We start from the raw sequence: 15,908 nt of genomic DNA, 5'->3' as shown, positions 1-15,908 counted from the left end.
GCCCCCTGTAATGCCCCCTGTAATAAGCCCCCTTTAGTGCCCCCAGTAGTAAGCCCTCTGTAATGCCCCCTGTAGTAAGCCCCTTGTAATGCCCCTGTAATAAGCCCCCTGTAGTAAGCCCCCTGTAATGCCCCCAGTAGTAAGCAGCATCCTCCTGTAATGCCCCCTGTAGTAAGCCCCCTGTAGTGCCCCACCCACGAGCACACACAAACACATACAAAACAAATTAAAATACTTACCTTAAACCCTGCTCCAGTGTCTGCTGCTGTACGTCTCCGGCGCCCGCTCCTCGGAACTATGGGAGTGACGTCATGACATCACTCCCATAGTGCAGTGCAGGGCCCAGAAGCCGGAGCTCAGGAGTGAGCTCCGTCCTCCGGTTACCGCCGGGGGGAGAGAAAGAGCCGGGCGCCCGCTGGTAACACACTCAGCGGGCGCTCGGCAAATGGAGGGTGCAGGGGGTGCGACCGCTCCCCCTGCACCCTCCATAGTTATGCCACTGGAGGTGGAGCGCCGATCAGTGGCGCTCCTTCTCCATGCAGCTCCGCAGCAGTGCCCGGAACGGCCGGGTGACAATGGAGCCAAGTGCCCCCTTCAGTGCTGGCGCCCGGTGGCAAATTACTCCATTGTCTCTGGGAGCTCCGCCACTTATCCAGTCACACATGAATGTCGGCCAAATATCAGGAGGTTGTGAAAGAAAGACAATGTGTGAGGTTATGTGTGGACTGTGAAAGGGGATGTAATTAGATAGGTGAGGTGAGTTTTCAGGTAACTCTTGAAGGATTGGAGACTAGAGGAAAGTCTTATTGTGCGTGGTAAGGCGTTCCATAGAGTGGGTGCAGCCAAAAGAAAGTCCTGTACCCGTGAATGAGAGCAAGTAATGCATGGGGATGAGAGACACAGATCTTGTGCTGAGCAGAGAGGTCGGATTGGGAGATATTTTGAGATGAGTGAAGAGATGTATGTTGGTGTGGTTTGGTTAATAGCCTTATGTGTAAGTAAAAGTATTTTATATTGAATACGGTAGAAAACCGGCAACCAATGGAGGGACTGATAGAGCAGGTCAGCAGACGATGAACGTTTGCCAAGGAAGATAAGCCTCGCAGCTGCATTCATAATGGATTGTACTGGCGATAGCCTGTTTTTGGGAAGACCAGTAAGGAGTCTATTGCAATAGTCAATGCGGTAAATAATGAGAGCATGGATTAGAGTTTTTGCAGTGTCTTGTGTGAGATGGTCGAATTTTGGATATGTTTTTTAGATGTATGTAACATGATTTTGATACAGATTGAATGTGGGAAACAAAGGACAGTTCAGTGTCAAGTATGACACCTAGGCAGCGAGCTTCTGGGGCAGGGTGGATGGTCGAGTTATCAACAGTGATAGAGAGATCAGGTTGGTAACTGTTATTGGCCGGTGGAAATATAATTAATTCTTTTTTAGAAATATTAAGTTTCAGGTGGCGAGATGACATCCAGGATGAAATGGCAGAAAGACATTCAGTGACACGGACCAATACAGATGATGATAAATCTGGGGATGATAGGTAGATTTGAGTATCATCTGCATACAGATGGTACTGAAATCCAAAAGAGCGTATTAGTTTGCCAAGAGAGGTGGTATAGATTGAGAATAGCAGAGGACCTAAGACAGAGCCTTGCGGTACTCCAACTGATAGAGGTAGCGAAGAGGAGGCAGAATCAGAAAAACGAACAATAAAAGAGCGATTAGATAGGTAGGAAGAGAACCAAGAAAGAGCTGTGGCCCTCATTCAGAGGCGGTCGGAGGATGCAAGCGGTTGCTCAGAAACTGGGAGGCCGCTTGCATCCTGACCACCCGCCTCTGTTTCGGTCGTTAGGCTGTGGGTTTACACCCACAGCTCTAATGACCGCTTGGGTGATGGTCGCAATGGTCAGAGACCATCGCGACCATCGGGGCTTACGATGAGACCCTAGGGTAGGGTCTCACTTGTCGTAAGCCCCGGAGAGCTTCTGGCTCTGTCAGAGCCGGAAGCTCTCCACTGACATCACTAGTGATGTCAGTGGGGCCTCCCCCAAACGGTAGGCGTTCTCATGGGAACGCCTCCGTTTGGGCTGCCACCCCCCCGGCCCGCCTTCCACATGGGACGAGCTGTCAATCAACATCGACAGCTCGCCCCCTTTGGAAAGAAACCCGCTACGACCGGCGCTGTTGGTCGTAGCGGGTCTCATGCATGCGCACAAGGGAGCCGGCTCCCACGTGCGCATGCGCACTGGCAAAACATCGAGGCGGCCGTGCGGTCGTAGACCATACGGCCGCCTCTGAATAAGGTCCTGTGTCCTTAAGACCTAGGGATTGTAGTGTTTGTATGAGAAGAGAGTGGTCAACAGTGTCAAAAGCAGCAGAGAGATCTAGAAGAATTAGGAGTGAGTAATGGCCTTTAGCCTTGGCAGGGACCAGGTCATTTACTACCTTAGTCAGTGCTGTATATGTGGAGTGTTGGGAACGAAAGCCAGACTGAAGTGGGTCCAGTAAGTTGTGCGAGTTAAGAAAGTGTGTGAGGCGGGTGTAGACAAGTCTCTCAAGTAGCTTGGAGATGCATGGGAGCTGGGAGATAGGACGGTAATTTGAGAGCGAGTTAGGGTCAGAATTTTGTTTTTTTTATAGAATATATACAGTACACAGTATATATATAGCTCCCCCACAAAAACAAATGTTTCTGAGTCACCCATGCAGTGGTGGCCATGGACGGTCAGGGGCTGTGCATTAATGCAATAGGCTGCACAACCGCTGCACTGCACGGAGGAGGAGGAGCTGTAATGCGCGGCCCTGCTCCACCATAGTGCTGCCTGCTTGTCCCTGGTGGTCCCATCCCTTTCTTTCGTGGTGGTGGCCTCCTCCTCCCCCCATGGTGCCGCCTCTGCCAACACATGAGCAACAGGTAAGTTGGAGAGGAGGCACCAAAATTAAATTATATTTTGCCCTCCCAACATAGATACGTTCTTATGTCTATATATATATATATATATATATATATATATATATATATATATATATATATATATTTCATTGTATTATACCCTACACTTAAAATATTGAAGGCGATATTGAGACCTGCTCACTGTATAAGTGCTTACTCTTCTCTGCTGGCTATTTACTGAATTGGAGCTGAACCAGCAAGTGAATGAACATGCATATACAGCCAGCTCCGGTTCACTGAAACTAGATAAAGACAAGCTCCAGAAGACATTAAGGGAAACATCTGTATCTGTATATGGTGATCACAGTTTTTGATTCAGCAATGTATCAACACTGTAATGTTTTGTTTCCTGCAATTTATAATTAGACAATACCATATCTCCCAACATTCTCAATTTGCAAGGAGGGACAGGTCGCATGCCTGAAAAGGGGCGGGGCTTACCGTAAAAGGAGGGGATCATTGGGGGAATGGGGTGGAGCCTCGTAGCACCCCCCATTTACATCACTGTGGAGGCGTGCCCAGCACTCTCTGAGATGCTGAGCAGCCCCCAACATCTCCCTACACTAGAGAACAGATGCTGTGTGCATGCACACGGCATCTATTCTCCTTCTGCTTACCCACTGCTCTGCTTCTCCCAGCATCCCCCCGACCGCGGAACACTGCGGCCTGCAGGTAGGACAGTGGGACAGTCCCATTGAATGTAGGACAGTTGGAGAGGTATGCAATACATTAAACGATTTATACCACATTCTGGATGAGCTCCTCAGCTGTAGTGGAAACTACAGGTTGCTACATGCCTTTCCAGACTACTAAACTCTGGAAAGTGATAAACTGGGGATTGATAAACTACCAGTCACTCAGCTCCTAACTGTCATCTTACAGTGCGTGTTTGAAAAATGACAGTAGCTGATTGGTTGGTAGTTTATCACTCTCCAGTTTATCACTTTCTAGAGCTTAGTATATCTGCCCCAGAGGCTTTTCCACAACAACTTGATGTCCACATGTTGCCTGAGTCTGTATTGCTATATACAACTTTATATTTAAATAATTTTAATAACTTCAATAAAAAAACAACAATGGTAGAACTAATAATTAGTCACATATCTATATGTGTCTATCTAACCTTAGTGAATTCTGTTTTATGTTGTTACTATTAAACACCTCTCATGGGGGTCTATTTATCAAGCGGTGAAAAGTGTGGAGAAGTGAACAAGTGGACAAGTTGCCTATAGCAACCAATCAGCTTTGATGTAGCATTTTCAAGTACAGCCTATAAAATAATAGGTAGGAGCTGATTGGTTGCTATGGGCAACTTCTCCATACTTATCACAGCTTGATAAATAGACCCCATGGTCAGTTAAATTAGAACATACAGACTGACAGAGCATCCCTTTGAAGTGAAGAAGTCCTTCTCCCTATGTATCACTTTCTAATAACAAAAGAACATAACCCCCTTGTTACTGTGTTTTGCAGAATCCTAATGCTCACCCCAGGCCTACTTCTCAGGATTTAGCTGGGTTCTGGGACATGCTACAACTGTCCATAGAAAACATTAGTATGAAATTTGATGAACTTCATCAGCTAAAGGCCAATAACTGGAAACAGATGGACCCTATTGACAAAAAGGTAAGTAGAGCACACCAGAAGGTTTTGCTGTGTAGTATCTATCAGAATGGCTTACTGCTGTGTACAGTTTCCTCTTTTCTTCCTGTATTGTCAGAATATGTGTAACAATATAGGGATTTTTAGCCTGTTGAGCATTGACAGGACAGGGAACTCCCTGTCTTGCAGAATGAGTCTCAGTCTCCAGTACTAATCGGGTTGACTGGTTCTCAGTATGACAGGACAACTTTATTTCCAATGGCGTTTTAGTCTATTAAAAAAAAAAGTAGGTTTGCCAAATATTTCGGTGTAAAGCGCAATTATCAATTTACTTGCACATTCCAGGAGGTGCTACCAAGAAAATTAAGGAAGCACAGAAAACACCACTGAACCTGGTAATCACTACAAAAAACAGCAACAAAAACTGCAAAGGAACCTCTGCCATCCTTCAAAACTAGGACAAAATAAACCCTTTAAATTACTGTGTAATTATTTATATCTTTTTTGGTGGGGTGTTCATTCTCAGGTAATATTTTATTAATTTAATATTTTCCCTAAAATATTAACTATATGTCGATTGTAATACATTGCTCTTCAGATACATATCTGATGAGATCAAGCTGCTTACTTACTTTCCACTCATACCTGTCCTGTTACTAGCACCTACTAATAAGTTCATCTCTTACTAAGTGTATGACTCATTTCACAGTAACTGCTTAACGTTCAATATTCTTACATTTATTACTGTGGAAGAATACAATATTTGGAGTACATTTACAAGAGCCTCATTTTTTTAATAAAACAGATGTCACTGTAATCGCAGTAAAATACCCATCAGCACCAACTCTAAGGGGTCAATCCAATTAGGTGCAATGTGCCGGTGCAACAGCGTTTAAACGTCGGCAACAGTACCGCATCTCGCACCCTTCGTTACCCGGCTCGAGCCTGGATTTGCATAATTTTGTTCGGAACCCTATGGGGCTGCGAGCAATATTAGGCGACTCTGGGCTGCCGTGAAGTGCGGCCACTGCCGCGATGACTCGCACTGGTGAGATCATCGCACCTAATAGGATTGACCCCTAAACCTGAAGAGTTGTCTAAATATTGTTATCCAATGGAAACTACACAAATGTTGTTCTGTTATCTACTGGCATTTTACATGTTTGTACAACTACAGAAAAAGCTCAATAAGGAACCTGCTACCAGAAGAAAGAAACTATGGTAATCTCATACAATTGGAAGAGCATTGTCTTTGTATGGCAAATAAATATCAGTTCCAGTCAGAATTGGAAGTGGACTGGCAGCAGTAAAGATCAGGGTTTTGTTAGCATATGTGAGGTCATCAAATGGACAAAATAAGGCGGGAAAAGAAGAGTGGATAGTTGTACATTATGATAAGGCTGCTCAGCCTGGCTAGTGAGCAATCAGATTAGTGGCATATAAACTGGTTACAGACTATGCCATATATCGTCTGTGCAGCCAACAAATGATATATTGCTAAGTATATCTGTCCTTGTGTACAGCCGATATATCTGTGAACGACGTAGATCACAGACATATCATGTCGGCCCTGCAGCATGGCAGATGCCATTGTGTCTTGCAGATATATCGGACCATCTGCCTTTGTGGAAGGGGGCGACCCACCAACTGATCCATTGCGCTGGCCGCAGAAACCGCTGACATCACAACTAGATGGGTAAATTTAAATGCCTGCCCAGTTGTGATGTCTGGGCAGACATGTGGAGATTGGTAAGGGTGTATGCTTACCAAAATTGGTCACGTTGTCGCTGGGTCCATCGGTTGGTGGTGCCGTCAGCCATGTGTGTACCCAGCCTTAGTCTACATGTGCCATCAGATTGCTCTCAGATACAGAGGGAGATATATCACTACTTCAAAACAGGACAAGAGGAGATCTTATTCTACCTATCAATTCTCTAGTGAATTCTATAATATGATAGCTATAATCTGATTTGTTGTGATGCGCAATACCTCCACCTGCCATCTTTAGAAGGTTTGATACATCTCCCCAACACGATTGGTCCAAACAACTGAATTGCAACATGTATAGCCAAATAAACAGAGGGAGCTACACTGACCCAGATCTAATAATGAGGGGTGAGTATTTGTTCTAACTTGTGGAATTGTGTGGAATATACTACCATTTTAAGTTGTATTGGGAATTGTCCTGAGAGAATAGCCTATCATTTGATAAGATGATTAGTTGTTTTATGGCATTACTTAAAAAAAATTGTTTTATGCTTATTTTACAACACCTCTCAAATTAACTCAATCTTTTTGTTTTTGTTTTCCATCTTCAACATAGTTTCTTTGGTTACACAAAACATCTACCCTGGCACACAATAATTTTAATGAAATGAGGGAAGGACCCTTCATTAGTAGTGACCCAACTGCCAAATGTAAATAATACAGCAATCCAACATTCAGCTTCAAAGTTATGGGAAAGATTGTCTATATTGGAAGTTGAGCCTTTTACTGTTTCCCCAGTACTAAGTTTAAAGCTGCACTCCCATCTAGGGTGAGGCTCTGTTGTTCGTCTCACAGCCTCAGCCCACTGGGAGAAGGGGTGTAAATGGGCAGGACAATCAGAAGCTATACTAATAGAGATTGAAGTTTCTGCATTAATGTCGACATTCAGAAGGTTGACACCAAAAGGTCGTCTGGTTCTAAATGTCGACATGGTCATTAAGTCGACCATCATTCTGTAGACATGTATTTAGGTCGACAGAGTTAAATGGTTGGCGCTGTCAAAAGGTCAACATTTAACATGTTGACACATTTTTTTTTACATTTTAGCCTAACCCTAAACCTAAGCCTAACCTAAAGTCTAACCTTACACCTAAATCTAACCCTAAAAATCATGAACAAAACATGCATCAATATTTTAGTGTCGATATGTTAAATAGCAATCTTTTGACTGTGTCGACCACGTAACCATATAGACCTAAATACATCTATACAGAATAATTGTCGACCCTTTTACTGTTGATAAGCAGAATGTATTGTCGACTTTTTTTGTATTGTCAGCCAATCGCTTGGTATCCCACTGCCACTTAAGTGCTTATAAAGCTATAATCCCTGTTTGGGCAGCGGTATCAGTGTCAGCTCTTAAAACATAGAGCTATATTAAAAAAGATTTAGGAAAATTTGCATTAATCACACAGGTCTGCATTGAAAAATGTTTGAAAAAATGTCACACTTTTCCATAGATTGTTGGGTGTTGATTTCAGTAAAAATACTAAAATAAATTCCACCATTTACCAGTTTTCCACAAAATATAATTGTAATTTTGCTATTCATTATCTATTCTTACATTACATATAAACCTATTAGTTTAATTTTAGCACCCTTTGTTTACCTAATTTAGAATTATTTGACAAATCTACTTTGAAAGGAATATTTTTGTGACAAAAAGAAAACATGGGAGTCAAAAAGTGTTGTTACACAATGACAACTGTATGCATCAGTCCCAGTTGGTCATTCTGTGCACCTGAAAGAAACATAAATATTTAGCTTTAGTTCTCACGAGCTCAACTACAAATAGATGGATGATATGTTGTGATCTTAAAGTACAGTTCATGTTCCTTGGACAGTAAGAAGGATGCACAAAGTACACATGCTTTTTGTTAAAATGGAACAGTTGAGTGAAGGATCAACACTGGATTGAGTTATAATAGCTTAACAAGGCTGGTTGAAAACCTGGATACAAAAATGTTATCTGGAAAAGTGTGATTGATCCCAAAAAAGCCCTCCTACCCCCTCTTCACATCAAACTAGGACTTACAGTATGAAACCAATTGTAAACGCTTTGTGAAAAGGAGAGTTTTTTAAGTACAGTATCTGTCTAAAAAGTTTCCAGGACTGTCAGATGCAAAATTAAAAGAAGGTATTTAATTGGACCAGACTCCTAAAAGACAATAAGTTTGAAAAAAAGGAAACTGTTGAAAGAAATGCTTGGAATGCTTTTAAGGAAGCTGTAAAGAAATCATTGGGTAATTTCAAAGATCCCAACTACAAACAAATAGTGGAAATCATACTAGAAAAGCACAAACCATTAGATTGTTTGATGAAAGTGCACTTTCTAAACAATCTTTTGGAATACTTTTCCTGAAAACCTTAGTGAGGAGCAGGGAAAAAGATTCCATCAAACATAATGGAGATGGAAAGAAGATACCAGGAAGATGGGAAGTCAACATGATGTGAGACTACTGTTGGATGCTGCACAGAGAAGACCCACAAGCACTGTATACAGTAGAATAAAAAGTAGAAAACAAATCTTTGAAGGAGAAACAAAAAGGCAATTTAAGGACTTAAAAATGTAAGTCACATCGTAAAATTGTTCTTTGTTATATTTTATGTAAATCACAATATTTTTTATCCTTTGGGAATAAAATTAACATTTCACCAGAATACATGTAATTATAGGCTACTTTCCCGGTATCTTCACATCTATTTTGTGAAAAATCCTTAGGTCTAGTTATTTTAAAAATCAGCATCTCAATTACCTATGGAATCAGCCAGACATATGCAGACATTTTTCAGTTAATCACATTTTGTAGTCCTGTGTCATTTATTAAAGTGAGCATGTCATGATAATGCATAATGATGGTGCCAGATATTCTCACAAAGCTGTGAAGATTCATTTCAATGTAACACCTTCCATTGTTCTAGTGATAAGTACTGGGAATTTAAGGGTAGTAAATCCTATAATTTTCTTATAAATGGTATATAAATCAGTAGACATTTTCTACTTTACTTATGTTCCTTTCTAAGCTCCTATTTTGCAGTGTGAGTGTTTGATGTGTCAGTAACACGGGGCCTGATTCAGATTTGGGAATAGAGTTAGAGAGAGCAAATAAAGGCCTCCGTACACTAGCGACGTATTGTCCGATCCTGCAATCACATTGGAAATGCTGATCGGCGGCTATCGGTGTTCCCCGATCTGTCATAGGATCGTTGAAGTAATACATGTTGAATTTCACCAATTCGCAAATCAATGTCATATTTTGATCGTGATCTGTAAATCGGTGAAATCCAACATGTTGCAACATTTTTAAGGGCCCCCTGCCCCAGTTCTTCTCTCCGCACACTTTATTTATTTTGTGCCCCATAATAGTGCCCTAGTTCTTCTCCTAGTTTATTTTTTCAAACCAAACATTCAAGAGCTGTCCAATGTTCCCAAATTTAAACATCTTGTCAGAAGACTGGAGCTTTTGAGAAAGTATTGTTAAATACTTCTAACACTTTGCTATTTTGTACTGTGACTTAACGCATTGCTCCTGAAACGGGAGAGATCAGTGGCAAAATATATATAAATAAATGAAGGAAGAAAATGAATGTCATTTATTATGCCTCCCTACCTGGCCATCACATATGCCTCATGAATGCCAGGCCTTTCCAGGTGGTTTGGGTGATTCTGGTCAGCTAGTAATTTTATAGTTGGTACTGTAAACATATTTTAGTATTGTGGATATGAGCAGACATTATTGTATTACTTTCAATGGTTTTGCTGAATAGATCTGTTAGATCTGTTAGTGAAGGTATGGATTAAAGCTGTGAGCTGACCCCTGTGTTTTGGCTTTGGCAAAACCACCCTCAAATGTTATGGTTTTGGTTCTTTTCTGTTTTGGTTTTGGAGTTAAATTTGATAAATTAAAATTAAAATTGATAAAAGCAGTTAAAATCATGTAATTTGAACCTGTTTACAAGTCACTTTACATGCAATTCAACAAAACCTGATTTGTTTTTCAAATCTGAGTACCGGGCTTACAGCAGACCCGAGCTAGGGCTCGGTTTTAGTCGGCACCCCAAAAGTTATCCGAGCTGTGACTCTATTCGACACGGAACCCCAAAGTTCGAGTGTGTTCGGTTTTCCGTAAAACCAAACCACACATCTCTAGTAGAAATGACCTTAGATGTTGCACTGTTTGACAGGAAGTGTAATTGCTGGTTTAGGATACCCCCTGCTGCAAATCTGGACCTTATTTGCCAGGCTTTCACTGTGCCATGCACCTTATTTGCCATGTTTTCACTGTGCCATGCACCTTATTTGCCATGTTTTCACTGTGCCATGCACCTTATTTGCCAGGCTTTCACTGTGCCATGCTGTGTGCATGCATGTCCACCACTTAGGAGAGACTGATCTGATTCACTGCAGTCTGCTAGAGCAGGGAACTAGCAATACCACCATATACAGACAGCACACAATGTGATTCCTTTCAGGGTGTTTGGGTGTGTCCTCAATCATCTTATCTAGATCACTGTCTTATTCCCTGCTTCAGGAGGCGGGTTCTCCATGCAGCTCATCTCTCATTCACTTGCACTGTGTCCCTGGAGAAAGAGGCCGCTGTGCATGTCCTCCAACTTGTGTGAGGTGGGAGGAGCATCACAGTCTCTCCCCGGTCGCAGCAGCATTTGACTTATTGACCTGGAAGCAGAGGAGGTGGGCCCCATTGCTACCACTGTAGCTTCACCCCTGCACACTACTACACACTGATATCTGAGCATTCACGAACATGCAAGGTTTTCCCTCACGTAATATGCTGCCACACGTAAGGACAATCTGCCCTAAAAAAAAAAAAAAAATCTAAAATGGATTACAAAAATAAAAAATGTGAATTGGACTCTCTAGTCATATGTGCTGAAACACATGGGGATGTATTTACTAAGCTGTGTTAGGAGATAAAGTGAACAGAGGTAAGGTACCAGCCAATCAGCTCCTACCTGACATTTTTCAAACACAGCCTGTGAAATGCCAGTAAGGAGCTGATTGGCTGGTACCTTATCACCATTCACTTTATCTCCTAACACAGTGTACTGCTGGTAATGTGCCACATAGTTGTGATATACAGGTAGAGGGCATAGGCCCTGATTCAGAGCCGGATGCTCTGACCAGAGCGCTCGCTCTGAATCAGGGCCCACCTCCATTAAAATGGAGCGTCCTCCTGGACGCTCGTATAGCTGTGGGTCACCACCCACAGCATATACGAGCGTGCAAAAAGATGGTCGCAATTGTCTTGACCATCGCGACCATCGGAACTGCGAGTGAAAGCCTGTGGTTGGGTTTCCCAACCGCAAGGCCAGGAGTGATTTTGGCTCTATCAGAGCCAAAATCACTCCCACTGACATCACTAGTGATGTCAGTGGGGCCGGCTTCAGACGGTAGGCGTTCCTATGGGAACGCCTCCGTCTGGCAAGCACGCCCCCAGCACGCCCACCAAAGGGGGCGTGCTGTCAGTCACCATCCACAGCACGCCCCCTTTGGTGAGACACTCCGAGCGAAGGAAAGTCCTTCGCTCGCCGGGTCTCGCGCATGCGCACGACGGAGCTCCCTCCGTCGTGCGCATGCGCAGTGGGGAACATCGACCCACTTGCGAGCGTACTGCCGCTCGCGAGTGGGTCTGAATGACCCCCATAATCTTCTTATTCATAATCTAAAGTAAGTTATGAGGGCATTGGCCGTGGTGATCTGCATGAGGTGTGACACTGAGACTACCAATGTCTGGAGCTGTGTAGGCATCATTCTCGCACAAGTCATTCAACTGTCACTTGGTTGATGGTGGTGGACAGCTCTGTCTGAGGCCTTGTACCTGAATTGATCATAAATGCTCACTTGGTTTCAGATTATTTAAATGAGAAGGCCATAATCCATGAATAATGTTAGTGTCATGCTCTTTACACTGTTGGGAGGCACCTCAGGAAAGAAATAATGTAAATTGCTGTGGAAATGATCACTCAGTATCGTCAGTAGCGATTAGCTTTTATTTTGAGGGAATAATTGCACCCAACCTATGCCAGTAAATGTGCCTTATAAAATTATGGAGATTTTTTTACTTTCAGAATCAATCACTCAGGGTTGTAGGGTCCTTTAAATTGGCACCAAATATGCACCCATCTATTTGCCAAGAACTTGGTAGAGGATCAGTGGCGGAATTCACGGAGACAATGGAGTCATTTGCCACCGGGCGCCAGCCCTGAAGGGGGCACCTGACTCCATTGTCCCCCGGCCGTTCCAGGCACTGCATGGAGAAGGAGCGCCGCTGATCGGTGCTCCACCTCCATTGGCGTACCTACGGGCGGTGCAGACAGCACCCTCCATATGCCGGGTGCCCGCTGAGTATGTTAGGGGGCTTACTACTGGGGGTACTACAGGGGCCTTACTACTGGTGGCACTATTGGAAGCACTACAACTGGGGGCACTACAGGGGCCCTTACTACTGGGGGCACTTCAAGGGGCATTACTACTGGGGCATTGCAGGGAGCATTACTACTGGGGGCACTACAAGGGCATTATAACTGGGGGCACTACAGGGGCCCTTACTACCAGGGGTACTGCAGAGGGGCACAACTACTGGAGGTACTGCATAGGGGGACCATTACTGGGGGGGACTACATAGGCGGGCACTGCATAGGGGAACCTCTACAGAGGGCACTGCACAGGGGGACCACTACTGGGGGAACTGCATAGGGGAGCGATGGCAGCTGGGGCTGGCATAGGTGCTTGGGGGGATGCTTAATTTTATTCATTTTTTTGGGGGGGGGGTCACCAACATTTATCTTGGAATTAAGTTACGCCACTGTATAGGATGATTTATCTTACCTTATCGCTCTCCTTCACTGCCTGTGCGCTTTGCACCACTGAACTCGCAAACATGTAAAAGCAAGTTGCGATGAGCGGTTTATGCACCCAGCTCTGATATCCTGCTCTGTGACATTTCCGTTAGTCTGTTTTGCAATAAGCTGGCTGCTCGAGCCAAAGACTGAAGTTTGCAGTCAACTAATTGACATTTATTTCCTGTTTTGTCTTGCACCCGGAATTAATGTAAGAATATCACAACAATGGGGTATGTGCTGCTGCTCACTGATAATGGTTTTCTCTTGGAGTTTCATTCTGATATCACCTTAAACCCTATTACTTGTGTAACATTATCAGGATGAGATATCTTGATCACTGAAGTTCCTGCCAAACGTGCCTTAACTCCTCTTTCATAGTAAATTAGTTTTCCTCTTATAGACATGCTGCCAAGGGTGGATTGGCCATAGACCTCAACGGGAGTTTTCCGGGTGGGCCAGGCTGTTTCGGGACCACTGAAAAAAAAATATTTTTCTGTTGATTTTTTTTGCTTTTAAATATGTGACCTCACCCACCCAACGGGAGTCAGCCCTGGCATATTAATGCTGAAGCCGACATGATTTGTTCATGGTGGTTGACCCCCTCTCCAGGGACCAGCCACCTATGGCTGTGCTTTGCAGATCAGCCCACCCCTTCCTGAGCCACTACTCACCCTCCCTTGGATCCCCGTTGGTGGCATCAGGTGCTGGAATGTAGGGATGTGAGGTGAGCACCACAGACAGCGTCTCAAAGTCGGAGTCACATACACACAGTGACTGCCTGTCTGCCTGTGGATCTATTCTGTGGATGCTGGGATTGGCGGCTGCTGCTGCCCCTCTCGGTTGCTGCGGCAGAAGCCACCCTTCGCTCCCCCGCCTGCAGACTCCCAGAGACCATCTTCTCATTCATCATCGGGCATGAGTTAGCCAACAGTGGACACCAAGCATTTCCTGCCACTGGTGAGTGCCTCTGTGCATGCACATGGGGGGCTGCTGTCTTGGGTGCTGCAGGGTGTTTACCCACTTGACTGTCTGTGGGGCTGCAGCATCTTTAATTGCATTGAATTACAGGCCCCTGGAAGTATGCCAGGGTATATAGGAAGGCACCCTGGGAGAATGGTAGGGTATAGATTGGCGGTGTATGTGTTCACCTCTCTGCCCTTACAGGACTTGGTCAAACTTTGAGGCACCTCTGGAGCTGGGTGCCCTCTACTCCTGATAATCCAACTCCTGTAGTGTCTGCAAACGTGTGCACAAGTTGCGACTCTTGTGTTTAGTGCAGCTGGGGCAGCCCCATTTACACTCACTGCTGAGGGGGTATCTACACTGGGGCCAGTCACCTGGGCACTTACTGCTAAAGGGGTACCAACACTGGGGTCAGCCCCTGTACACTCACTGCTGAGGGCATGGGCGGATTGGCCAGTAATTCCCAGTGCACTGCTTTGTTTTTTTATTTTGTATATAGTGTAAATAATATTTTACGCTGCCCATTGGTGTAACTCCCCTGTGTGCAGCCATTCAAATAGGCTGCAGAACACAGTCTGCGCTTACTGTGTACTTTGTAAATATTTTTGCCCATTCCGGGCACCCCAGCTGAAGATCCACCCAGCCCCCTTTGAAGAATAAGCTGCCAAAAAAGCCTTGCTTCTCCTAACCATGGCTGACAGGCAGGGTTACATGGACCTGGGGCTGTAAATGTCCAATTACCTATATTGAGAAGGGGAGAATCTGTGACCAGTGCTGTGTGGTATAATCAGAGCCATGTAGGGGTGTACACCCCCTACATTCTCAGCCCCACTTTCTCCCTAAATATATAAAAATAGAAAAATTGCAGAATTTTGTGAAAAAAATAGAAATACCATTTTAAATGTTAATCTGGACTCGCTGATAGGAGGAGAACAACCGCCCAAGTCCGGCAGCTGGGAAACTCCCTCACACAGAGGAAAGCCCTGTCTACTCTGTTACCAACCAGCTAGAGGATTCACTCCTGGGATTAACAGAGTGCGTCCCAGCCAACAAGACCTCCCCTCCTCAACATTTAATTGATTCCTCCTCTCTCATATACAGGGTGAGGGAAATATTACATAATCATCCAAACATACAGTGCACATATGAAGATCCCTTTATCAAACTAACAGAAACACACACTATTTACATTGTCAACAATCAAAATACTATTGTGAAAAAACCAGCTCAGGTACTTAATTTGGCATTCTCGTACTCTAGTCTGCAGAATACTAATTTTACATAGTTGCAGGTTATGAGAAAACATAACTCTATATAATAACTTAAACCAAAATACTGGCTATTTTTACTAAACTATAGAAAACAATTACTTAAAATACTGATGTAGACTAGAATAACTATGCACATCTAAACCACACAGCAAATTGGTCATAGGCTTCACTGGTAGATGTTTGTAATTTGTTTTGTCCAACATGTAACATAAATTGGGCAACAACGGTTCAAGTCCACAGACACTCAAGCATGGTGATCTCCCATGCTGGTCTCCACAGTGTGGGACACAGGCTATGGCCAGAGTGCTGTTCCATGAGTTTGCCATCCAGAAGTGATCAAGCTACAAGTCTGGGGTGCTTTGTACATTATGATGTTACTGTATGACATCACCTTGATGCTCAATGTACTGTATGACATTCAATAGAATGCTGTCTGTCCATTATGGCAGTCACTGGGATGCTGTCTGTGCTGTATGGTGCTC

General features: G+C 43.9%; 1 protein-coding gene across 2 annotated transcripts in view; it reads left to right on the top strand.

The window, feature by feature from the left end:
• DLGAP1 (DLG associated protein 1) overlaps window positions 1-15,908 on the top strand; it is a 347,903-nt gene that overhangs the window by 313,520 nt on the left and 18,475 nt on the right. Inside the window, exons 9-10 of one of the 2 annotated variants that reach the window (XM_088469645.1) lie at window positions 4,433-4,585; window positions 4,907-5,039. In XM_088469645.1, the coding sequence (XP_088325771.1) occupies window positions 4,433-4,585; window positions 4,907-4,951 (198 nt within the window). In that variant the 3' untranslated portion in view covers window positions 4,952-5,039. Of the gene's footprint in view, window positions 1-4,432; window positions 4,586-4,906; window positions 5,040-15,908 lie in introns of those variants that run through there. The other variant, XM_088469647.1, reaches the window with a different exon arrangement.

The sequence above is a fragment of the Taudactylus pleione genome, unplaced genomic scaffold, assembly GCF_031769625.1.
Source record: "Taudactylus pleione unplaced genomic scaffold, aTauple2 ptg000093l, whole genome shotgun sequence".
Lineage (NCBI taxonomy): Eukaryota > Metazoa > Chordata > Amphibia > Anura > Myobatrachidae > Taudactylus > Taudactylus pleione.
The sequence above is the reverse complement of the archived record's forward strand: the minus strand, read 5'-3'. Positions and strand labels throughout refer to the sequence as shown.